General features: G+C 39.0%; 1 protein-coding gene across 14 annotated transcripts in view; it reads right to left on the reverse strand.

The window, feature by feature from the left end:
* Positions 1-289: 289 nt before the first annotated feature.
* PEX5L (peroxisomal biogenesis factor 5 like) overlaps positions 290-26,301 on the reverse strand; it is a 203,524-nt gene continuing 177,512 nt past the window's right edge. For all 14 annotated transcript variants that reach the window (XM_088794548.1, XM_088794547.1, XM_088794550.1 and 11 more), the window contains 7 exons: positions 19,912-20,028; positions 17,513-17,656; positions 14,470-14,540; positions 13,258-13,455; positions 12,400-12,565; positions 11,834-11,991; positions 290-7,168 (listed from right to left, as the gene is read on the reverse strand). In XM_088794548.1, coding sequence (XP_088650674.1) covers positions 6,964-7,168; positions 11,834-11,991; positions 12,400-12,565; positions 13,258-13,455; positions 14,470-14,540; positions 17,513-17,656; positions 19,912-20,028 — 1,059 coding nt within the window. In that variant the 3' untranslated portion in view covers positions 290-6,963. The remainder of the gene's footprint in view (positions 7,169-11,833; positions 11,992-12,399; positions 12,566-13,257; positions 13,456-14,469; positions 14,541-17,512; positions 17,657-19,911; positions 20,029-26,301) is intronic.

A 26,301-nucleotide genomic window follows, 5' to 3' on the forward strand; every position in this document is an offset into this window, starting at 1 on the left:
TTAATGCTTTTATTCTACAAAGAAAAAAACAAACAAAAAAAAGAAACCCCACAAAATCCAATTTCAGGTTAAATAATACTTTAGTCTTTAAAAATTAACAAAGGGGGAAGATTTTAAAGTTTTGTTTTATATCTAAAAATGCATTTCTGATTTCAAGGTAACTCATGCAAAATCATATGTAACGATATTCAATAAAAGGGCCTTTTAACCAGTAGTACAAATTGGATTCTATTTGGTTTGAAGTAATTCTGATCCACAAATCTCATTTTGAAAGATTTCTGAAAAGACCTTGAAGCCACAGACAAAGTTTATTTGAAAACATAGTTTAAAATTGCACAAATATATAAATACAATTTAATAATGTGAAAAAGGGAAGACATGCTTCCAATAATAGTACAAAAATACTACCTTAATCTTGGTACTTTGTAAATTATAAGCCAACTGAGTAAATTAAACACATCAATATGATAGTTTATTTTTATGGTAGTAATTTTATTTCAAAGAGCAACACAAGGAAATACTAAGAAGAAGCATTAATAGCCAACAGAGTTGTGCTATGATACATAATATTTCACTAAATACACAGATATATTATCACGTAGTATGCCAATGACTTTCACCGCCCCCCCCCCCATTGCCATTAATTTACTATAGGACACTTAATTTGGATTGGTTTTAATTTGGAAACTCAATGCAAATACTTAACTAGATTTTTCTGTTATCTATTTTAGCTTAAAAATGAAATCCCAAGATTTTAAACATTGTTGAGTATGATAAGTCAGCATCACAGAAGAATTTATCTCAAAACAGTATTTTTAGGTTAGATTAGATATGCAGTATTCATAGATATACAAAATATATAGAAAGATCTTTTCTAAATAGTTAATAAATGCTTGTTATAGTTTGTAAAAAGTTTACTAAATCAATCAGGTTGTTTTTTCAACCTATGTAAACAAATTTGGACAATGAAAATTGAGGAGGGTTTGGGTTAGATGATATGGGGGGAAATTGAAAGGAAGCTGGTAAAAATTTACGTTTGCTATATTTCCTTTAACTACTGGTAACACATTCAGTCATGAACACATTTCTCACATGGCACAATTCCTTTATGGTATCTCTGCAAAAATTTTGTATATCTCAGTGAAATTGCCAAATGACCTAGTTGAGTGCATATATCCCTTATTCCTTTTTGTGTCACACCATTTCCCTTTCCAAGAAATTCAAAGCAAAAAAAAAAAAAAACCAAAAAACCCCACATATTTTATTGTTGAGCAAAGAACTGCCTCATTGTTCTTTTGTTCATTTTAACATTATTTTGAGTGGTTTCTAAAAGTATCCCACCGAGCCTGTCAGGGTTTTGCTATGACACACTGTAACATTGCAAGTTAGTTTTCTCTTGTAGAGAAGGTCCTGAGAAAACACTTCTGGATTGGGGCACTTGCTTCTAGACTGTGTTATTTTGGTAGTTTTGCAAAGGTTGCAGTAGGTGGAAACTAACTTCAAAGGAAAATACCATATGAGAGTTTGTTAAACCTCACATTTTAATTTGCTTTTTTCCCTCTTAACTGTTTAATGCCTCCACACAAGGGTCTTCGCTGTGTGTTTGAGGAATTCTTTAAGCTCCTATGTAGGTGTGTGGGGGTGTAGGAGTGTATGAAATGGTGACAAAGCTGTTATTAACATAAGAAACTCTATTTTCTTACTGAGCTTTGCTCCCTCCATTTCTGGTCTCCGTGTTCCACATTTTTTCAATAGGACAGGGGTTATAGAAAAAAGACAGTGACAGGACTTGAGAGTTGTTCTGAATGACCATGAAATCACCTCATCACCCCTGAATTTCAGTGTTTTTAGACATATTGACCAAGTCCAGCTTCCCAAGGGATGTGGACTCAAGTAGCTCATGTACCATAAAAATAGGGCCATGGTGATGATGATGGTGTGACATCCCACACAGTTGTTATGGGAAATCTGTGGATATTAAGGCCCCATGTCCACTTTGCCTTGTAATGGTTTTCACGTGGCTGACATTACTCTAACCTCCCCACCTAATTTAGAATGTCAGTATGTCTAATTTAGTCCTAAACTTTTAGAAAAAAATTTGAAATGCACAATTGAGAATTTAGAACTCAAAACTGTGTGAGGCAATCAACACAATTTTGTTTAATAGACATAAGGATTTTGCTTCAGTTCTGGATCTGCTGTGCCTCAACTGGTTTTTTAAAATCGTTTGGATGTATAAGTACCTGGATTCCTCTGAGAATTAGTTTGGCATTGGCTGCAACACTGCATAAGCCAGACGTTTGAGTATCTGTCAAGTTCAGTGTGATACCATGAAAACAATCCCAAGGGTAGGATATTAAAAGCAAATAGAAAAATTGGAACACAAAGTTCATGGAAACACTTTCCTTGTTCAGAAACAAGGAAAAATAAACTAACCTATGAGACTTAATCATGCACTGGGTAAATTTACATTCAGTAAAGTTATCTTGCATGCTTTGGTTAATATTTGAGTAGGCAGATTTGCAAGTACTAAAGCATGCATTATTTTTGTACCTGAGGTTATATGTTTTACTTTTTAAAAGCTGCCTTTTTACAAACCTTATGCCAGAGTTCATCTCCAAACCTCAAAAAAAAAAAAAAGAAAAAAAAGAAAAAAAAAGTATCTGCTCCTTAATTCAAAACAGTTTAATTTTAACCGGTTCCATAAATATTGAGAAGATAGGGAAACTGAAGTAAAATTCGAAGAGGGAATGAATTTGAAATTGTTTTACAAAGTTGATATTATGTGTAATAATGTCTAAAAAAGGAGGCCTCAAAAAGGTGGCACACAAACTCACAAACTAAGCCTTCAGAATATCCTGTTTCCAGAATGCTTTTAGAAGCATTTCAAGGTATAAAACAGTAGCAACAACCGCTGCGTTAAACGATAGCCCGGTCTTGTGGAAGTGATTAGGGGCAAATGAGGAAGGGATGGAAAATGACCACCTTGCTCTCTATATCCCCAAGGAACTCACAAAGTTCATGGTAAAGAGTGGGGAGTTCCTGTTGTAAGTGGGACTAGCGCTACAGTTGCATTTAGGTGTTGTTTGTATAGCAAGAATATATAAGAAAGATTTATCTAGTAGGAGTATCTAGACATGGATCCAAGATTCAAAGCAATAATTCTCTTTAAAGACAAGAATGAGGAAAGAAGCATAACACTGTGAAAATGAGTGTGTCCTGGATATTCTAACCCAGTTAAGTATCACTAATTTGCTGTTTTAGTTGAAACCCAGATTGCCTGAGAAAGCACAGCTCGTAGTTTTCTATTCAAGTTTCCTGGTGGACAAGATCTGCCTTTCTTTCAAGGAGTCATGGGGAGTAATCTTGGGAGAAAGCCAAGGGAATGATGACTCAATATGATTGTCTCAGTAAGTGGATGCTTTAGTCCTTTCCCTCTTCTTCCCTATCCCTCTACCTCCTCCTTACCTGAACGCGGAAATAGCCCACTACATATAGTTACAACATTTGTTGAAATTCAGCAATGACCACTGGCCTTTGCATTTGCATCCAATCTACAGTTGAAATCAGTCCTTGAAAGTCACATCTATGCAATTGAGCAGCCACTCTTGTAAAATAGTACTGTCCTCTAAGAGATCTCGGCTGCTACTCAGTAACACAAGAAAAAAGAAACCCAAAGTCTTCCCAGAGTGCTTCAGAAAGGAACCAAGGACCCTATGAAATGGAAAAAATAATTTAAACGACAATTTCACACCATGAGGATAAGATGCCAAAAAACAGTTCTGCCTTAAAAAAATGTGTATATACTTTTAAAAGATGTATAGGGGCCGGCCTGGTGGCTCATGCGGTTGGAGATCCATGCTCCTAACTCCGAAGGCTGCCGGTTCGATTCCCACATGGGCCAGTGCTCAGCTCTCAACTACAAGGTTGCCAGTTCAGCTCCTCGAGTCCCACAAGGGATGGTGGGCTCTCCCCCCTGCAACTAAGAAGATTGAACACGGCACCTTGAGCTGAGTTGCCTCCCAGATGGCTTCCTCAAGACATGGTGGGCTGTGCCCCCTGCAACTAGCAAAGGCAACTGGACCTGGAGCTGAGCTGCACCCTCCACAACTAAGACTGAAAGTTCAACAACTTGAAGCTGAACGGCACCCTCCACAATTAAGATTGAAAAGACAACAACTTGACTTGGAAAAAAAGTCCTGGAAGTACACACTGTTCCCCAATACAGTCCTGTTCCCCTTCCCCAATAAAATCTTAAAAAAAAAAAAAGGATGTATGAAGACTTTTCTAATCTTGCTACTTAATTTTTGGCGGTGCTCTGATTTCTATAAACTTTCACTTGCCTTTTTGTATTAACTTAATTGTATTAAAAATATTGAAAAATATCTTGGGCAACAATTCTGCACTTCCTGACAGGGAACAGCCTATGCAAATCTTGGTTCTGATGGCCACTAGATATATTAGATAAAGTCCTACCAAACGCTCTGCAAATCACCAAATTATGATGGGAATGGAAAATTGTTTACTCTCCCCTGAAACAACTCCTTGGAGTTTGAAGTTACTTTGTATTCAAACAGCAAAATAAAACTTGGGCCCCGAATTGGCCACTGCTTAACAACAATCAAATTAAATCAAACTATTGCACATTTACCCTACTTTGGGGCTTTAAATTGTTACTGCCTTCAGGTAGGTAGTGGCAGCAAAGCTCAGAAAACTATCATTATTATTACTGCAAATGCTGTGACTGTTGGAAGTATAGAATGGCATCATAAACAGAACCGCTGTAAAGGTGGCTTTGAATCCTCTGTGTAGAGGCTCCTCATGGACTGTGCTGAATGCAAGTCAGCTGGCCAGCTAGTGAAGGCAGGGGCAGGGAGGGAGAAGGAACACGCTGAGAACAGATGCTGTTCTATCAGGGATATTCAAACAGGCAGCTCCCATGGGTTGCAAGAGTCCTTTTAAGACCGAGTTTCTAGGATTCTAAAATGCTAAAGAATACTGTTCAAGCAAACACTGTTGAGCTTCACTTTGCTCCTGGGGCTGCAGGGAAGTGGACCACGACAGGTTCGTCACTGCTGCCCGGTGGTGAAGGCCTGGATGTCTTTGCCTCCTGCTGTCTGGCTGGAGGCATCACCTTGCCCAAGTGAGCTTTGACAGGGAATAACAAAGCTTTCAGCAAACCATGCCTTCAGCTCTTTGTCTTTATAAACTAGAATAGGGTAGAATATACGTAAGCCTCAAGGATCTGTGGTTTCATGTTTACTTGCGGCCCCTTCCTATCCCAGGGACTTCAAACGTAACAGAGGAGACAGTTTCCGCCTGCACTGCACCAGTGTATATGCACACCCCCCCTCCACTCCCGTAGGAGAAGCTAAGTCCCCGGCGAATTAAACTGTCTCAACTTAAATGCTGTTTTCCTTGGTAACTATGAATATAATCAGCTATTTCTAACCAAAGAACATGAAGAAAAGTCAGGATCAGTTGGCTTTGGAGAAGATTCTAGAGGAAGGAAGGAAAGAAACAAGATGAAGAAGAATGGACAACTTGCTAGGATAAATTACTAGAATTGGATATTGGTGAAATTATATTTTGGTTAGCATTTTTCAGACAATTTTTCTAATCCTTGAAAAAACGATGTCTTTCCAAATAATTAATCACTGAGCCCCCCAACAGGCACAAAACACTGAAGAACTGAGTGGAATGTAACCAGTGAAATAAAACACCACTGCCAACAGGAATTCCTGATACTTGATAAATGTTCAAAATGAGAGCCAAAGGGGCATGCGTCTGTCCTACGAAACCAATGACGTCCAATGAGATTCAGTTAGACTATGCCGACCTTTATCACTTAGAATGCAAGAGGGTGAGCCGTGCAGGTTATTATGGAACTAAGAAAACACATACTTTTTAGGAAAAAATGTATTTATCACTCTTAAGGAATAGTATTTAAAATATTAACAGTTTAAAGGAAATATTGCTGTGCAGGGCAGTTTGAAAGCAAGTAAAATATGACATTTAAGCAAGTTAATGTTAACTCAATAGAAATCAAGGTATCATCCAACTTTTGCCCTGCAGAGAATGCATGAAGAGATGATACCTTATCTTTTGCTTAAGTTCAGACAGTCCCAGGAAACACGTGAATAAGATCTGACACATTTATACCCTATGTTATATCTGTGTTAAGAAAAACACTCCTTCAAAACCCTACACTATGAAAACTATTTTCAGGAATTTTTATTTGGTCCATTGATCTAACAAGGCTGAGTTCTCAAATCTTTCACCCCCAAGTTAAAAATTGGAGCCACAAAACTCCAGCAAGGCATAAAGATTAAAGTGCATATATACAGTCCCAGAAAAGTTTTGATTGGGAACAGCAAAAATTTCTAGTGCAAAAACTGCTTTTGCCAGCAAAGCTCCTTCTCTGGAATCAAAAAGCTACAGTAAAAGTTAAAATTGGAACAGGTTTAAGCAATGCCTCTCTTTAGTTAATATTTGTGCATGCACCTTGGCCCAAACTATGTTCAATCCTATAAAAGGGAGAATGTCAGGGGACAGTTCAGAAATAGTCAAATTCCCTGATCTCAGGCAGTGCTTCCAGGTGTCCCATGAGCAAGTTTCTTAGATGTCATTAGCTGCAAGTGGGGACAAAAAAAACCCAAAGAACATGTTTTGTAATGTGCTTGCAGCTTGTGAAATGAGTATTCACATACAGTCACGTTATCTTCGTTCGTCTTCAGCATCTCCAGTCTTCTTTCAAGCCTGGCCTTGACTCTCTATATAACATTTTGTGCTTTTTGGAGCCAAACAGATACTGGGCATTGTCTGTAGGAATTCCCCTGGGTTGTACCACCACGGCCTTTTGAACATCTGGTTTAATCTTTTTGGAATTCATAAAATAGTTTTGCATTTCTCAGTATAATTATACAGACAAGGGATTAGTATTTTTTATTTTTTTCTTTTCCTTTAAGGATCCAAGTTGAAAGCTCTTAGGAGGACATCCAGGTCGCCAAGATTAGCTGCCTGGAAGAGTTCTGGTTGGTCCATCAGAGAAAGCGCGATTCTGAGGGCAGACCAGATGTTCCCGGAGATGGCAGGATGAGGAACTTGCTGTTGATTCCGGCTCTTTCTTTGCAGACTGAGGGCAGTGAGAAAATTGCTGACGGCTTCTCTAAGGGGGGGTAGAAAAACAGACATTTAAAAATGCAACAAATTTCAGAGTTAGCAAACTTAAAAGAACAAAATGGATTAAGTTATTTTAGTCTAACATCCTAAATCACCTCTCTATGGTGATTTTGGATCATCAGATGAACAACTTTCTGATTCCATCATTATTCTTTCGTGAAAAATCATCGTTAAATGTAGTGAAATCAGAAAAAAAAAAAAAAAGCAAAGCAAATTTTATTTTAGGAATGTCATGTGGGAGAGGAAGAGTAATGGCAAAACCATTGCTAACTCTGTAATGCATTCGATTTTCCCTGATCCAGGAATGATTTGAAGACGTAATCCATTTGCAGATGTGATTATATAACTAGGGCTGAAGAAGAAGCAACAGGCCCTACTCAGAAACAAAGTGGTCTAACTTCTCCTGTTAGTGATAGAAATATGCGAAGCAGCTGGGATTGACTTTAGTTTGTTGTCAGAGCACCTGGGCTTGAATCCCATTGTTTAGCCTTAGGCAAATTTCTTATCTTTCCCAAGCCTCAGTTTCCCCAACTATGTAATGGGGAGAATAGAAGTCATTTTAAAATCTTCCAGTGAGGTGCAGTTGAATCAAGTTATGTGAAAGCTCTTATCATTCAGTTAGATCAATAGCTCTCAAAGTGTTGTCTGGGGAACCCTGGGGATCAGTGAGGCCAAACGATTTTTATGATAATACTGAGATGTTATTTTACCTTTTCACTCTCATTCTCTCACAAATGTACAGTGGAATTTTCCAGGGACTACATGATGTGTGATGTCCCAACAGATTGAATGCAGAAGCACACATATGAGAGTCTGCTTTCTATTAAGCAAGATATTAAATAAATTCGCAAAAATGCTAAAAGAATGCCACTCTCTTCTCACTAAACATTTTTTTGGAAAATTATTCTTTGTAAAATATATAATTTATGTTAACATGTAGCTTATTTTTCAATGAATCTTTTAAAACTTTCTCAGTTTAATTTCTACTATGGTAAAAATTGATAGATAAAACCCATATAACAAAAGCCCTCTTGAGGTTCTCAGTAGTGGTTCAAAGTGTAAAGGGGTCCTGCAAACACAGAGCTTGTCAACTGCTGCGTCAGTCGCTGTCCAAAGGACTGCTAGCTGCCCCCCTCTCGCCCCCCTTGTGTGCCAGGAGTACCTGCTCAGTCTGCCCATGGTAGCACCTTAGGTCACCTGAAGTGTGTAATATGTATCTGACAAACTGGTCTTCACTAAGAATAATGACCCCGCTTGAATTTGTATCTACTTTACTCTTCTTAAAAGCTTTTCACACACTCGATATCATTTAATCCTGCAAGGCAGTTATTAGGAAGCATCTGGTAAGAAACCTCAAAGAAAGTGAGGCTGGATTTCTGATTCAAATGCACTAAGCATTTGCTCATCGATATTGTTAGATCTGTCTGGAAATAAAAGGCATCTGGGAAAAGGTTGTACTGTATGTGGCAACCTGGGTCATGGGAGGCAGTGGGTGTTCTAATCACCCCCTCTTCTGGATTTCTGGCAATGAGGCTAAAGGGGAGGATTTATAAACAAATATACATGGAAAGCCTACTTTGGAGGCCCTTTCTGGCTCCCTCCTCACAGGGTGGCAGCGCGAATGACAACTCCATTTCCTTTCATCCTGCTCGGTCTGAGAGAACTCTGGGGGAAGGAAGAACTTGGCACTCCATCCTGCCCACGCTGCTCCGAGCCCACAAGTGTGTGGCAGTGGTCTCTGAGGGACACGGAGAGTGACAGCCGAAGAGTCTAACTTGTTCGCCTTATCAAGCATCTCCACATTTTTCCCATAACGACAGTCTAACCCTGTTCCCCAACCTGAGAACTCAGAGTCCTTTTGGGGGACTCAGAAGGCTGTACATATGAGTAGATGTGAGACTATATATGTATGTTTCACACATATACATATTAATAAATTTAAATTGTGGGTGCATATGGTCATGATTAATAAAAAACACATACATTTTAAAGCATTTCTCATTATATAGTAGCTTTCCCTCATTACACTACTACTAAAAATATTACTATCAGAAGCATGAGATTTCTTTTTTCTTTTAAAAAAGGGGTCTTTACTTTTGAAACGGTGAAGATTTATGGATATAAGTTCTCCTTCGAAGCTCCGACTGACGAAAGGGGAGCAGTTTAAGCTATACTCAAGTTTCAGGCCATGCATTTCCTCTTCTTATTTCACTTGGATAAGGTACTAGGAGAGAGCTTGCCTTTGAGTCTTCACAGAGTGTGTGAGTTTGACAGTGTGTGTAGCAGCTCACACACAGACACATCTAGTTCTTGAGGGAGAGGTCCCAAGACTTTGGTGGGGACAGAAATATTTGTACAGGCTCCTGGCTCTCTTCTGAGCCACATCTTTGTTGAGGGTTGTTATTTCCTATGCGTACACTTACACCTCAAGTTAAACTTATTTTCAGAATTCATTTAAGGTTTATGTCTCCCTTGATGGTCTTTTTTCCTCAGGAAAAAAAAAAGTAAGATGTTTATCACTTTACAAGATTTCCCATATCCATCATGACAATAAAAGACCTACAATGCTTAGCCGAGATGTTCCAAAGTTGCCATTTGATCCAGGTGGACAATTTTAGCCCATAAGAATACATGATGCATAATTAAATTTGAGTTTCAGATAAACAATGAGTAATTTTCAGTAAGTCCCATGCAATATTTGGGAAATGCTTATCCTAAAAACATATCTGCTGTTTATGTGAAACTCAGATTTAACTGGCATTTTGTATTTTATGTGGCATCCCTAACACTGACTTGCTTCTTTCAAGCAGAAAGTTCAAGAGACTTTCTGCTTGAGGATTAAAAATTCACCCCTCAACAGGGTTGCCCATTTCTCCCTGTCATGGACCTTCATGGCCTCCTGCAAATAGTTGCTCTACTGAGGCTTACATCTGTGAATGCCAAGAAAGTACTTTATTGGACCCTGGAAGTATCGTTTTCTACACTGAGTAGCTGCAATTAAGAAAAACTCATCCAGAAGTTTTATAAAAAGCTTCGTTTAATTGAATTCAACATGCCTACATGTACATATATATTTATTTACATTTCTCCTTGTTCCCAAAAAAAAGGAGCTAAGGTGTCTCATAAAATGTATCTGGAAAATACGTGAATAAAAAGAGTAAAGATAAAAATCAGGTTAGGGAACTCAGATGAAGCCAGGAATGAAGTTAATATACACAAGGGACATTGTCAGGCCTTGGAGAGCTGATGTGCAGGGAGGCAGACAGATTCGACTGGGGCTTTGCACAGCGGATGTAAGGAGGACCTCAGCAAGCCACACATTTCACAATATCCACAAAATAAAACAAACCAGTTGCTCAGGAGTCACTCAGCGTTCCTGGTTTTGACCTGAGCAAGACCCTTTTAGAGGACAGAGTATAATCCAGTAACTAACGGTCCTTCTAAGATCCTTTTAGGATAAATGCAGCAACTAGTTTCTAAAGCCTCAATATTTGCCAACGGCCCAATGCCCTAATGCAGTTCAGAAACAGCAATTCTTCAGATGTCAGAAGAATGTAGCTCTCTGATGTCTTATATAAATAATAATGATACCGATGATGACAGCAATGATAATAATCATGATGGTAATTCCTGCGATGTACTGAGCATCTGCTCTGTGCCAGGTCAATACATTTAACCTGCACAATAATCCTGTAAGGTAGACGTTATTACCTCTCTCTCTTTTTTTTCAAGCAGGTGAAATTGAGGCTCAGAGTTACGTACCCAGAATCATAAAACCAGTAAATGGCAGAGCTGTGATTTGAACCTAAGCTTGTCTGATTCTAAAAGCCTGGCTCTTTCTGAGAATGAGACAGGGTTTACATTTTTTGTGGGGTTTAAAACTAACATTTAGTTCTCTATTTTCCCAGTTGGGAAAGTAATACCTGTTTACTTAGAAAAATAGAAAAAAAAAAAAAAAAAAAAGAAAAGAAGAAAGAAAAAAATCACCCAAACTTCCATTGCACAAAAGAAACAAAGGTCATGTATGGTCCCTGTTGATGGGGAAAAGAGAGATGATACAGACCTAAATGATAATGAGGAATCATGAGAGAAGGAGAAAGGCATTTCAAGTTATAAACAAACCATTTAAAATTGTTTCCTTAAAAAAATTGGTTTTTAGTGACTTTGTTTGTAAATTAGGTTTAGAGAACCTGGATTCTCGGTTGTGCTTTGCCAAAAACTGGCCTTGAGACCTTCTTAAATCATTTTGCTGGGTTCCCCTGCCCCATCCCCCAAGGTTTTCTTTCCCTTCCTGGAAAATGAAGGTTTGGACTGTTCATGTTTTTCAGAGTTACCCTTGGGGTTAAGTGTTTAAAAACCTAGATAACTTGTCCCAACCCAGGCTGACTGAATCAAAATCTCCGGAGGCCTGGGCACCTCCATTTTCCAAGATGCTCATATGATTGCAGCTCTCTAAAGACTGAGAAATGCTAAAGCCAATTGCTCCTGCTTCAACGGGCCTCAAGATCTGAGGGTTCCAAGCTTACCCTTAACCGAAGGAGGAGGATTAATCCTACAAAAGAAGATTGTTTTTTACGGGAAACAACCTTTCAGGTTATTCCCCCTCCGCCCGGAGCGTGGCCCGTGGTCCTCGGGCTGCCGCCATACGCACCTGTAGGCGCCCAGGTTGATGCAGCTTATCCCTAGGTTGTATCTGGACCGGATGAAGCCTGGCTGGATCTCCAGCGCTCGCGTGTAAGCTTCCACGGCTTCCTCGCTGCGGTCTCCATTCGCCAAGGTTGCCCCGAGACGGTTCCATAATGAGTAATCCTGATGACAAAATGAGAGCTCTCTAACGACCAGTACTAGCCACAATGACAGAATATTCCCATGTTCCCTGTAGAGGAAGGATGATGGCTAAACATGTATCCAGTGCTCATGGACAAGGTCCATAAGGTGGTGAATTACTCGAAACTCTTTATGGACCACTTCGTGGAACGACTTCACAGAGCAATGACTTCACTCATGAAAGAGCAGCTACTATTTGATGCTCTCAGGTAATTCATGTGTCTATTTTAGGTCTTTAAGTATAATAACAGCCACAGGAGCATATCCTTCGTATTGATCTGTTTAAACCATTGGATGCAGGGAAATAAAGTGTAGCAGAACCGTACAAAGTGTATCCTGTGAAAGCTTATTTTTAACGGAGAACCTTATGGTTTCTTGCTGTGCACTTACCTCTGGCCGAACAGTTAAGGCAGCATTAAATGCATCTATTGCTCTATTAAATTCTCCACTCAGGTGGAACAGTACCCCTAGACCTGTCTGTAGGTCTGGGTCAATCATATCTCCATTTTGGTGGGCAGCTTCCAGGTATAATTCCTTCACTCCTTCCAGAACAGCGCTACAAGGGGGAAAAAAAACGAATTTGTAGTTCAAATAGTGTGACCATACATGATTCACTATTATCTTCTCTGTTGCAAGAGAACATTACAGACTGGAAAAAACTTGCTTAAAATATTTTAGTGTAATGAGAGGACTATTAATACTGCACGTTAAAAAAATACCGGCTGACGCTCATGAAATATTTTGTCATACACAGATATAAACTGTACTAAGTAAGGTCTCCACAGGAGACTTCCACTGACCCTGTAAGTGCCAATGTAAGAAACCCCAGGGCTAAGTGTTCCTTGAGAAAGAATATAACATGATGATTTATTTGACAGAAACAAAATTCCCAGAAGAAAGGACTTCCATTTCCCCCCATACCTAATTCTCAGGCTTATAAAACCTGGCACTTGGTACTTATCATAATTTATGATAACTACTTATTGGTATTTATCATAATTTATTTCAGTCTAAAGCATTTGTCTTTAAAATACGGCTCTTGGATAAATGTGTGTGAGGGCCCATGAATGTAGATCATGTGCCCAAAGGTTGGCTCTGGTCTCAGCATCAATGTTTTCAATCAGGGCTGCTCTTCTCGCAGAATGCTGCCCTAGAAACCATGTGGAACCGGTGGTGGTGGGGACCTGGGGCTCATTAATTACCCTCATGGTGATTGAATATGTGGGTGGGATTTAATGAGAAGGATACCTATCAACTGGAGACTTAGACATCCGCCGGGTAAGGCCTGGAGATCCCTTCTTGCTCTTCACAAGGTATTTGTACTTTGGATTTTGCTTAATCCAATTCTTTAGAGATTCGCAGGCATCCTGCTGATGGCCAGTGTTAGTGTAACTCACAGCCAAAGCCATCAAAGCTTTCAAGTTGTTGGGCTGCAAATCTAAGCACCTGAAAGGAGGAAAAAAGAAAACCCAGCTAATTTCCGAATTTTTTTTGGAGCCAGAGCCTGAACGGTGCTTTAGAAAATTTGAGGTCTTTATTAATTAAATGGTACAAAAGCACTGCTAAATGTATGTGAAATCTCTGGAAAATACCTTATGTATCTATATGAAAATTGGGACCTAAGCCTATTTTTAAGAAAGTTAAGACTCATTCTCATGAGTGCTGTGTTTGGGAATTTTAATAAATGATTTTAAAACTATAGAAAATGTGGCTAATCCCTGTACATGACTTATTAGTAGTTTATCTAATAAGAAGTAGGACATATCATTATTTTAACTCTGCTCTACTATCAATATATTAAATGTACATTATCCACCAAGCAAACTGACTTGAGCTAAATTTGGACATCCGAGATGGAAGATTGTACAATGTTTTGTAGATATATTTTGTTAAAAAAAAAGTATTTATTTATAAGAAAGGTTAGGAAAAGTGGAAGTCTATTTGGTGAGGGCTGTTTTCTTCCTGGGTTTAAATTAGGGTTCTAATCAAGTAAGGTGTGATGCTACATGCATCCAAAGTAAGTCAGGGCTCAGGAGTTATACTTGCAGGTTGCTCAAAGTATCTCAGGAGAAGCTCTGTAGACACCAGGAACTAAAATTACACTGAGATTATCCTTAGTATGTTTTTCCTGAAGAAAATTTTCAGATGCTACAGAAGGCTAGAAAGTTAAAGGGAGCTATGTATTCAATGAATCTACTTCGTGACTGCGTTTCACATAGACTTTTCATGCCAATGAAGGTCAATTGATTTGTAGGTGGCGAAACATTGTGATTTAGGAACATTATTTCTTCATAAGTTCTTGTTTTCCAGAGTAAGTGCAAGTAAAACATGGCATCTCAGTACTCCTCCTGGCCAAATTCTTTACAGTGTACTTAAGGGTAAAAAGACAAATCTGAAACAATAGGAAATCCATTAATGAGTGTCCACCCAGCCCATGATTTTGCATTTAGCTTCATCTACCTCTGGAGGGCGACAATAGCTGCTTGTTCATTTTCATTCTCTGCCTGGGTTATCCCGAGGAATTGCCATGCCTACAAAAAACAACCGATGTCAACATTTCAAGAGGAAGCAGAATCACTCGTGTGCTATTGTTGGTTTGTTTACCTGTGACAGATCCCTCTGTGCAGAGCAACCTGTCTCAGGTGTGAGAGTCTTGTAAAAGGGAAAAATATCACATGCATTTCTTCATTCAAACTCTCTTGTGACATCTGGGTCAAATCTTCTGTCACTATTTACAAACTCTCAGTATTTATTCTCTCCTGTTACCCATGGAAACCTCTGAATTTCTGAGATTTCATGATGTTAGATATCTTAAAACCAAAAGATAGATATAAAGTTATGTATTTGTGAGGAAAACAGGTAGAAAAATAACCCAGAAATGTAGCTAGTCTTAAATTTATAAGAAATCTCAAGATGTACACAATGAAATTAGCTTGTATAAATGAAAGTCAAGCAGTCATTAGAAGATGTAACAGGAAATTTAGAAACTAGGGAAAACAAAACCATCAAGCCCCTATAATGTGTTCATTGCTCTAATATAATCCCTGTTAAAATGCATAAAACACATATAAAATGCAATCTGATGTATATATATAATTTTATAGCTTACACTTACTACTTTGTTGAATTATAAGTACTTTTTCATGTTTTTTTACAACATCCTCCTACTTATGATTTTTAATTTAAATTTTGCCCAATGGATATCCCATTATTTACTCAACCAATTCCCAATTATTGCTCTAAGGTTGTTTCCAATCCTTTGCTTTTGTAAATAATGTGATAATTTAAGATGATAATGTTTTTCATATCTAGAATGGAAGTTTTAATATAACAAATTTGTACTTATACACTTTTAAGAACAATAATTCTCACACCATTACAAGAACAATACACATCAACAAAACTTCTCATTACCCACACTGTCCTCAAATTTGCTTGGGGTGGGGGTATATCCGAGTCTTAGGGATTTAAAAAGGTTTGAGAAGTGCATAAAACTCTCTTACCTTTGAGAATCAATGCTATGAATATTTTGAAAAACAAATTATAGGAAAACACATAGTGTCATCTTAAAGTGCTGTAAAAATTATATTGGCTTTTACCCTTATGGATTGTTATTACACAAACTATATACACTCATAAAAAATACGAATTATTTCCCCCCAGAATATCTGTGATTCTTTTTAATCTTTCAAGTCTACAGAGCGCAGCCTCTCTTTTGATTTCACCTTCCACACATCTGAGAATGCATCCTAAGAAAAGATTGATGACATGCTCTTACTCTGGGGCTTTCTTCCTAGTCTTTGGGAGTGGTGTCATTTTCACTGTCCACAGATCGTCTGTTATCTTAGCCTTGGCGTCTCCATCGATTCAGAAGCCCTGGTTCCTTGTCTAGGGTTCACTAGTTACCAAGTGTCCTAATGTTCTTATTCATGAATCTGGGCTAATAACATATACCTTTTTTTTTTTTTTTTTTTTTTTTAAATGTTCTCGGGTTGCTGTGTCAAGTGATATAATACACATGAAAACACATAACATTTTGAAATGTAAGATGATATTATTTTTTGGGGGGGTGGCCTATGGTTTTCTATTAATGTAATGATTTTCTCTTCTACAATGATTCATATACTTTTTTAAAAAATGTCCAATATTTTGGTTCAGAATCCCAGCTCTCAGTTCCACCTCATTTCACTATCAATGAACAGGTTGATCATCAAGATACCAGGGGCTTTAGGGATCAGTGTACTTGTTTTTTTCCCACACAAAATGAGTACAACCAATAGTAATAATGAAGGCTCAATATTGATGTGCCAGGCATTGAACTGAGCCCTTTATTTGTATGAACTAATTTAATCCTCACAACATCCAATGAGATGGTTACATATGAGGAAACGACAGCTTAGGTTTAAATGACTTGTCCCTGGCTCGTGGCTAACCAGCACCAGAGCGTGATTTGAACCCACAAAGTTAGAAGAGCAGAGCCAAGATTCTTGACCACTATTCTACGCTGCCTTCTCAGCAACTGTATATACCTTCCCTAAAATTTCTGCAAATTCCTCTGGGAATATCCCTTATGTTTCCTGAAAATCATTCACGAAGTAAACAAGAAGCCTCTATACCTGCCTCTATCTTTTTAAAGTCCTTCGCAGATTTGGAAGTGTAGTGGACCAAAATCGGATTGCAGAAGCCTCTTTGCTGTCCTCGCAGCCTCTGTCTCCAATCACCCTTCCCACCTCAGAGAAAGGGGTTTTTCTAACATGCAAATCCAAATGTGTCCCTCTTCCCTAGTGGCTCCCCATGGTTTACAGGATGACGTTCCAATTCTTGTCTACCTCTCCTTGCCTCCTCTTCTGCCGTTCTCTCCACCTCTCCCCATCTGACCCAATGTTTCAGGTCCCTCTGCTACCCTCATACCATTTCCTCTAACCAACAACTCGACTCCCCTTCTGCTTTTAATTAATCCCCTCTCCTTCAAACCTCAGCTTTGGATTTCCTCGTAGGGGAGGGCTGGTTCTCCTAGCCTCCTGTGCGTGCTCTGATGCTGCATTTATGACACTGCACTGATTTATTTATTTGTCTCTCCAGATAAACCACCTCCATGTCTTTTCAACTTTTTCATTTTCTCAGATCTTCAGTGTTTAAAGCCAGTGTCTGGCACACTCCCTGGGCATAGTAGGTGCTCAATAGATGAGTGAGGAAATCAAGAGTGAACTATAGCATGGCTGTAGACCCAGGCAAGATGGTGCACTACCCCCAAAATCCACTGCTGGGCTTCCAGGAAGGCAATTTTAGTTTTTCATTTCCTGGCCCCACCTTTTGCTTTGGGGCACTGTAGATACTGCAGATATGGTTAGGAAACAGGTTATATCAGACTAAACCAGGTTAACTCCTTTGGGAACCTTTACTTGATGAAAATGCCACCCAGTAGAGCCCAGTGTCACCCTCTGTCCCTCTTTAGCACATGCAGCCAATTTCTGAGCCGGGCAGGATGAAGGGGAAATGACACCTCTGCATCTCCAGGGTCCTGAAGAATTGCTGCTTCCATGAACAGGATGGTGACTGGCAGGTCCCCTTCCTTCAGCCTTTTCAAACCTTCTTCAAAGGCTCCAGGCCAGTCCTTGAAGGGGTTTTCAGTGTGGAAGTAATATCCCTACAACACAGAGAAGGGCCAACACAAGATCCATCGATTTAGCTCTTTAGGCTCAAAATTTTAATTTAATATCACTAAGCTAATTTAATGAATTAAATTAATGTAATTACAATTAAATTTCAATTACTGTTTTTTTCCTTATTAAGACTGTACATTTTAAATGTATAAATTTTATTTTGCTATTGAATAAAATAAAAAGAAACAAAAAGTTACCCATAATGCTGCAACCTAAATATCATCACTGCTAATATTTTGGGAGTTGTTTTCCTTCTGATTATCTCTTTTGTTCATTTTGGTTTAGCCACTTCTCCCCAAGATTTTAAAAATACTGAGGTTTTGGACACTTTTGCTAGGTGTTGCACCCAGTCCCCTGAAGTGTTAATACTACGTAGTATGCATCTGTTTACGTCCTGTGGCCTTTTGAGGGCTACAAACCATAGTAATATTTAAGATTTTTTTTTTGCCCTCCCACTCCTCAAACCAGTTTTTGCCCCACTGATGGCCATATTACCCACTGAGAATGCATGTTTTAAAGTTATAGATATTCTTTTATTGTAAAAATGTAAGCAATGCAGAATGTACAAATAATCTAGTATTTTCTATAGGTATATAAATTAAACAAATAAGCTCATATTATATGTGAAGTTTTGTAGCTTAAGCCTCACTTAGTTTTAGTTATTATAATTACTTATATTATGTTAAAATTTATTTAATCAATCCCCTATTGATGGACATTCAAATAACTTTCATTTTTTTATCGTAAAGCAACAGTGAAAGCCTCATGCTCAAGTCTTTGTCTGCCTTGTTTATTACCTTATGATAGACTTTTAGAGAAATTTATTAGACTGAAAGCTATGAACTATTTGGAGGCCCTTGATATGTGTAGCTGTATTATTTTGGAGAAAATGTGTCCCAATTTAAACTCTCATCAGAAGTATCTGAGAGACATTATTTGTTGCAACTTTGCTAGCATACATTATCATAAAATCCTTTTAATTTGATAGATACAAATAATATAGTCTGTTGATGCTATTAAGGTTTTAAAATAGAACAAATGGAGACCTGTATTCTCCATAGATGCTTAGAAAGACAAAACCCCTTATCAAAAGTCACAGGGTATGACCAGCTTATACAGTGGTGTTGTGAATATGGGGTCTCAGAAGTAAGCTCAGGGTCTCAGCCATGCCTCAGGTTCAAGGATTGTAGCCCAAAGTCTGATGATCTGTATCAATGTTCTTCCTTCTTACTTACTTTTCCCTTTTGTGGAAGAGACAGTTATTTTTAATGAGGTGGTTGTTCTGACTTTATGAAATTGCCTGGTCTGCTGAGGGACACAGATCATTGGGAAGAGAAATACATTTTAATGACTATGTAGATTAAAATGTAACTCCCCTAAATTCAGAGACTATTAATCATCATTTCCCTAGGATCTAGTGCAGAGTAGACACAAATAAGTATTTGTTGGATTGAACTAAGTATCACAGAAATTATCCAGAACTAAATATTATGGAGACTTCCACCACCACAAAAACCATAACACTCATATATCTCTCCCACCCCGTGCAAGAAAATTCCACATCTCTATTTTTCAAGTTATTTAAACTTATTTCTCAAGTTTTTTTTTTTTTCCCCAACTGTTTTTAAAAGTACAAATTGAAGGGTAACTGGGACTTCATGGGTAATTTGGCTAGTTGTTCACTGCATTCACATATTTGCTGGGGCTCCGATCAGGGAAGTACTCCTGAGGAATCTCCTTGGGACTTGACCTGGTTGTGTGAACGGTATATTTACCACTGAGTTTCTTTGTTAGCTGCACAATGACAACGGGTGAAATACAGTCCCGAGCTCTGCTTCCCTTCCCTGCCCACTGGTATCACTTCTGTTAGTTCATCGACATGGCTCACGTGACTGACGACAAAAAGCATTGTGGGATTAGCCCAGTTCTTGTTCCAACCCACCCTCAATGTCAGTTACTTCTCCAACTGGCCCGCAGTCAAGATCCAAGCTCTGGTTGCCTGCCAAACTGTTTTCCTTCACACCGATAAAAATAAAGCTATTCCATTCCAGCTTTGCTGCCTCCACATATTAGATGATTATATTGTTTTCATCGACCAGAATTTCTTCTAGGTCAGATTGACATTAAATTGTCTGTTTGATTCTTGGATTTTCACAAAATAGTTGTCAACTAATTTATTAAACAATTATCCCAAGAGTTTGAGAAAACCGGTCAGCATGGATAAGAAGAGATTGGTCACCTTCTCGCTAGCTGAGATCGTAACTTGATTTTGGGCTTCTTGGTTCTCAGATATCCAGTTCCTCCGGGCCATTTCTTCCCATTCCGCTTGCATCTTATCCCAAAACTCTGTATCTGACTAGGAGACAGGAAAAATTAAGAGAGATGAATTTAAGAACATGCTAAATCATTTAGTTTATTTCTAGAAAGACAGTTTTCTTCATAGATCAAAATGAGTTCTGAGGAGGAGTAAAATGTTGAAACTGGCCACATCCAATGACACCCACAGTTAAAGAGGGTGGTAGGTTCTGAGATTAGGGGGAGACCGGTGCTTAGCTTTTAGGTAGCTCCTGGGCAAATTGGCCCAACCTCCAAGAGGATGAGAGGGTGTGACTGGGGGGTGGGGGGACTGGCTTGGACTCTGATCCCCATGGGTCAGGGAAATAGAGAGAATTGGATTGAAGGAACCACTTGGGGCTCGTTTGGCTGTTAGCAGTTAGCATGACAGATAAAATGGTGAAGACTGTCCTTGTTTTCTGGCACCACAGAAGCCTTCCAGATTTGGTGCCGAAACCTAAGTTACCTGCCAGTGTGGTAAGAGAGATGCTTAGAAACCACTTAATTTTCTTTAAAGAAAACAAAGAAGTGGGTATTCCTTGATCACCTGAGTCTGGGACTGAGATCCAGACTCTTTACCTGCAAATCTCAATTTCTACAGTTCTAAGTCCAGTGACTTGTTGACATGCCATCAACCCGACTTGAGGTTGCCTTTCACCTTTCAATCCCCCTGGTCTCACCCTCCACTCCATCATCATGCCTGAGTGGTGGTTGTCTGTGGCGGGAACTCTTCTTCAAAGTTGCTTTGAATGATAAATATAACCTTATGTCTTTTGCATACAAATGTTCAGGGAATAAAGGCAAGCTTAATGTGATTATTCCCGGCCACTAAATAAATTGCTCAAGTTCACTGGGCAACTTTTATATCCAGAATATTCAATCCTACAACAGAAATGGGTCCTGTCCTTTCAGTGGGGGCCTTCCCTCACTGAGGGCATCTTGACAATCTGTGTCTCGGATGCTGGAAGCACATGGAATGGCCACCACTTATCCAGGTTAAGGTTAGTAATGAAATTCAAAATTTCTTTTTCAATGAGTCTTTCTAGTAGAATACCAAACAGACAAACAGAACAATCTCAGATATACAAAAGCAATGGCTAGATAAAAGACTAGAAGGAAATATGCTACCACGTTAAGAGTAATCTATCTTTGAAGGGATCATAGGTGATGTTTCTCCTGCTTCTTTACATTTTTCCATACTTTCTGGATTTTCTCAGTATGCATTGATTTTATAATTAAAAAAGGTTAAAAATGACAAAAAAGAGAAATAAATTAACTTTCCTCTTTTAATACCCTGACAACTGAGGGTTTAGGTACTGAGGAGTTAGGAGAAAAATTTTTGGAGACTCAGTTTCTTGAATAGCTTTTCCAAGATGCAGGTTCAACCTGTCTGCATAGATAAGAAGAGAAATCTGGTAAGTGAATTTTTCAGTGTTTACTGACTTTCCCAAGGCCCCTGGTGGGTGATGTGAAATGCCAATGATTTCCAGTACTTTCTAAGGCAGTTATATGTTCCCTTAGTGAGATTCCTTAGAATTTAAAGCTTTTACAAGTCTTGTGAAAGAAAGAATGAGGGGGATTTTATAATGTGTACATCTGGGTTACAAAAGGACGCATTACCTTTCCTGAAGTTTCAAATCAGAGCGGTCTATACATCAATAAGATCGCTGTGGAAAACCAAGCCTCAGCTGAGGTGGGCTGCCAGGCCCTCACTTAATAAGCTACACCAGGCCTGACTGTTACCACTTAGGATAAGTTCTGCTGACTAATTAAAGTGCACAGCACAATTTCATTTAATTACAGAAGACTACTTGTAGCACAATCAATTTTCATCTAATCTCAGAATCCAGACTTCATTCACGTAACTGCAATTAACACTGCTTTTTTCTATTTCTAATCAATTTGAGAGAAACCTGAAACATACTTGAATTTTTAACTTTTTAGTCATGCCTCAGGGGATAGAATGTATTGATGATTTTCTTAGCTGTTCTGGGATTTTGGTAGATTGTTGTTCATATTCTACAGGTAGTAAGTTATCTGCTTACACCAGAAATGTGCTATTGTTTGCAATCCATGCTCATTTTTAAAAACAGCTTTCTGATTATAACAATGGTAGATATTTATAGACAATTTGGGATATGCAGTATGATGGTTTTGAAGAATGGCAGCTTTCTCCTCAGCTGAACCTGGGAACAAATGCTGGCTCCATCACCGACCTTCTGCAAGTTCCTTAATCTCTCTAGGTCTCATTTGCCTTATCTTTAAAATGAAGATATAATAGTGATCTTCGTTAGTAGTTATGATGACTACATGAGAAAATGTATCTATGGCATAAAGCACATGGTCAATGCTCAATTAAAGTAGGTTCTTATTAGTGTTTTTGTAAAATTGAAAAATATAAAGAGTGAACAAAAATCGCCCACAACCTCAAAGCTCAAATATACATCTCTGAGTATTTTGGTGTTTTAGTTGGCTGTAAATACATATCCTTGTCCTCTGAAGACAGCTTTCCTCTCCTCATTTAAATCTTTCCCATCTACTTAGTTATTCAAAAAGTTAAGAATGTTATGGTAAAAATGGACTATTTTGTAGCAATTAAAATGGTACTTAGGAAGAGTTCATTACAACATGGAATAGTCTTTGAGTTACAATGTTCCTTGAGCAGTAGTATGATCACAATGATAGAAAACAACAACAAATAATACGTGTAGGGGAAAAAACTATAGAAAAATGCACCAATAGCACTGCTTGCATGGGATGGGATTTTGAGCAATTTGCCCCATCACCTTTCTTTGTACTTCTCAGCATTTTCCAAATTTTCTATTGCTAGCATGTATTATTTTGGTGAAAAAGTAAGATTTGGTTAAAAAACTCTGACTTCTTTTCAATTTTATTTCCTCCATGATGTTTTTTGCAATGACACCCCCCCCCCCCACCGCCCCACCAGAGCAATTTCTTGCCTCCTTGAATTCCTTCAATACAGGTAGGATGTGTCAGTGGTTTGGAAGAAGACAGGTATGTGCTAGAAGCTGCCATCATTCCCATGAACTTGAGCAAGCCATTTTAACCCATCTGTACATTACGTTTTCTCATTTGTACAGTGAGAAGCCTGGGTTTATTAGACAAATAGCTCAGGCATATTTGTCTATGCAGATTGGCTCAAAAGATCAGCATAAGGGGAAAGGGAGATCTTAGCCCAGGATCACATTTTTTTTTGAAGGGGGCTTCAAGCCTGTTCACTGATCTCCAAAAATTATACTTTAAAGCACTTTCCCAAAAGTATATTTGACATTTTTCCTTCACTTTTTGATTGTAAACTAGAAAATAAAAATTTCTATAAGAATCATGACAAAATTAAGTGTTAATTAGATTAAAATATAAAGAATAAGAAAACAAGCAATGTAGAACCAGGAGATTGTAAGGAGTAGTGGCATAGTATCAGTTCCCATTCATAGGTCTATTTTGGTCATCCTTGAGTTAAAATAGAGATACTTTCAATTTTGTGGTCAAACATAACTGTCGATTAGAAAGATGCTGGGGTTGTGTTGTGAAAGAACTGAGCAGGGTGAAGCCTATGCCGGTTCTGCCTGTGAGGGGGCTGGCTTTCTTTTGGCCTCTTCAGCCAGCCAATGATTAACTGTTACTGGATCAAAACTTTCAAAAAACAACCAACCTGCCAACCAACCCATTCTGTATATGCAAAAGAAAAGAGAGTACCCCTTGCATTGTGAGGAATGAAAACTCACTATGAGAGGCTGGGTCAAGTATTTGCCACCCAATAAGCAGTTTTTGTTGAAGGGAAATTACGTGCAGTTTGGGACCTCACTGTCTTTAGACCCAGTAGCCCAGGTTGGTGAAGACTGGCTGAAAGGTCCCCACTCACCACATCTCTTGACTAAGCTCTTGACTAAGAGCTCAGTAATAGTCGAGGATTCCGGATGGTTGCTCAAAGAACATATTCAACCTGGGCCTGCAATCATAGACATACAGCACCCTGATCAAGGATGGGATAGAATTTGAATTGGTCAGAGGTTTTTGTTTTGATTTGTTTTGTTTTGGATTGGTCAGAATCAGTTTGAGCTCTGGGTATAGTCTGGGGTGTCCCATGTAGTGAAGATCATTGACAAACTGGAGTCTACTCAGGCAACAACGAAAGGGCAAGAGTAACCCTGTTTATGGAGTAATTCACCTAGAAAAGCATGACTCAGGGGTGATGCGGCTTAGCCTTATACAGACAGCAGAAGTAGGATGAGTAAATGGCAGTTCCAAAGGGACAGACTTTTATCAAATACAATATGAAGCCTGAACATGCAATGGGCTGCTTCCTCCTCCGAGGGATGGGTTCCGCAACATTAGAAGTCTTCAAACAGAAACAAAATGACCAACGTGAGGAGTGCTGTAAAGACAATGCACAGATGAGATGCAGGTTTGACCCCGTGAAATCTGCAGTCTCTCACAACCCTGAGGGGGCTCTGGTGACAACACTACTAAGGAATTGATTTACTGAATGAAACTGAAAGGCTCAAAATTAATAAAACCTTTCTGAAAAATCAAAACAAAACAAAAGAATGACGAGACAGCGGGGGTCAGAGAAGCCAGATATCTACACTCAAAATACCCTGCTTCAGACTCCTAAGCTCGTGAGGACCGTCGTGTATACTTGGAGATGGGATCCTAAAGCACAGGAGAAGCAGGAAGCCTCCAGCAGGGGGAGCAGACCGAGGAAGCAAGCCGGAAGGGGTGGCAAAAAGCAATGAGCTAAGAAATTGATCTATCATGCACGCCCTTTCCCCAATCTAAACAATGTAGGGAAGAAAATGCGTAGGCTTTGGCATCAGGTAGAACAGGCAGGATCCTGGCTATGCCCCTTGTCACGTGACCTCTTCAACTTGGTTTCCTCTTAGAAACTGAGAGTGCTTGTGCAAGGTTAAGTGGAACAATGCATGTAAAGTGCTTAGAACTTGTTACATTAAGAACTAAGGAATTGGCAGGTAGTGTTATTTTATACTTGTAAATGAAAAAGAATATCTCCCAGGGTAGATAGAGGAGGCAGTCCCACGAACAGTAAACTGTGTTGTGTGGTTCAGAAGTGTTGAAAAACAAACATATTGGTACTAGCACTCAACATCGATTTTCTGGTTGCCTCTAGGTTACGTGTGCTTCCTTGTTTAATGGAGCTGGCCATCACTGCAGATGTTGGCAGGCACCTGGGAAAACAGCCTGAGGCTCTCACCAAACAGTGTGTCAGCAGATTAGCCACAGAAATGTGGGGAGGAAAAATTGGAAATGACGAGAAGGAGAGGAGAAGGCACAGGAGGCTGGAAATAATGCAATACAAGGCTGCAGCAGGATGTCAGCAGGCAACCAAGGGCCATTTCTAACAGAGACTCTAAGGTAGTTTTCTGTTCTTTCCTTTCTATTCTTCTCCTCTGGCGAGGAGCAAAGAGGAAGGGAATATTAAAACATAGCGAGCAAAACCTGTCGTCCAAAGGGGCAGGAGTTATTGGCCTATTCTTAGCAACGAATGCCTTTGCAGAGCTGGAGTTTCACATGATTATACCTATGTTTGTGGTTCCAGTGGTATTTGCATTCACCACAAAGACCGGCTCCGAAGGTGCCCTGGAACTGGAGGTTTGGAGACTAAGCCTGGTTTTGCTGCCACTTGGGAGTAAGGTTTTGTGGGGTCAACATCTCAGAGGCTGTTTATTTCTTGCAGGCCTCCTAGCTGCTCTTCGGGCAACTAGCAGCCTGTGACTGCAGGGCTACTTTACCATAGACATGAGGAAATGCGGACGATCCTGGGGTTGGAGCCTTGTCTCATGCTCCGTGTGACAACAGCCATGTGATAAAGGATCTGTATGCGGATGGTGAACTACAAGCAGTGTGACTTGGTTCCAGAGGGGTGTCTTCTCCTTTAGCCATGTCTACAGGTACTGAAAAGGTACAGGGAAACTCTCTACTAGTTTTAAAAAATAAAGTATTGGAAATATTTACTGAATCCAAACTATGTGTTTGGGTTTTGCATTATAGGACTATTAAACAAAACAAAACACCTAGCTCTGGATACTACTCTCAAGAAGTTCACTGGCCAATGATAAAAATAAAAATAGAGGTAACTGTTATTCAGGATAGGGTGAACAAATGATGCAAAAGGAGATGCAATTATTTGCTCAAAGTCACACTATTCTGGTAAATAGCCAGAATTCAAGATATTTCATTTTTCCCCTTTTATGGCAGATTGCATCTTTCAAAATGGCTACTGCAGTATTTCTGGTCCTTCATCCTCTTTAGAATG

The sequence above is a fragment of the Rhinolophus sinicus genome, chromosome 17, assembly GCF_057876585.1.
Source record: "Rhinolophus sinicus isolate RSI-liver-muscle chromosome 17, RSI-T2T, whole genome shotgun sequence".
NCBI lineage: Eukaryota > Metazoa > Chordata > Mammalia > Chiroptera > Rhinolophidae > Rhinolophus > Rhinolophus sinicus.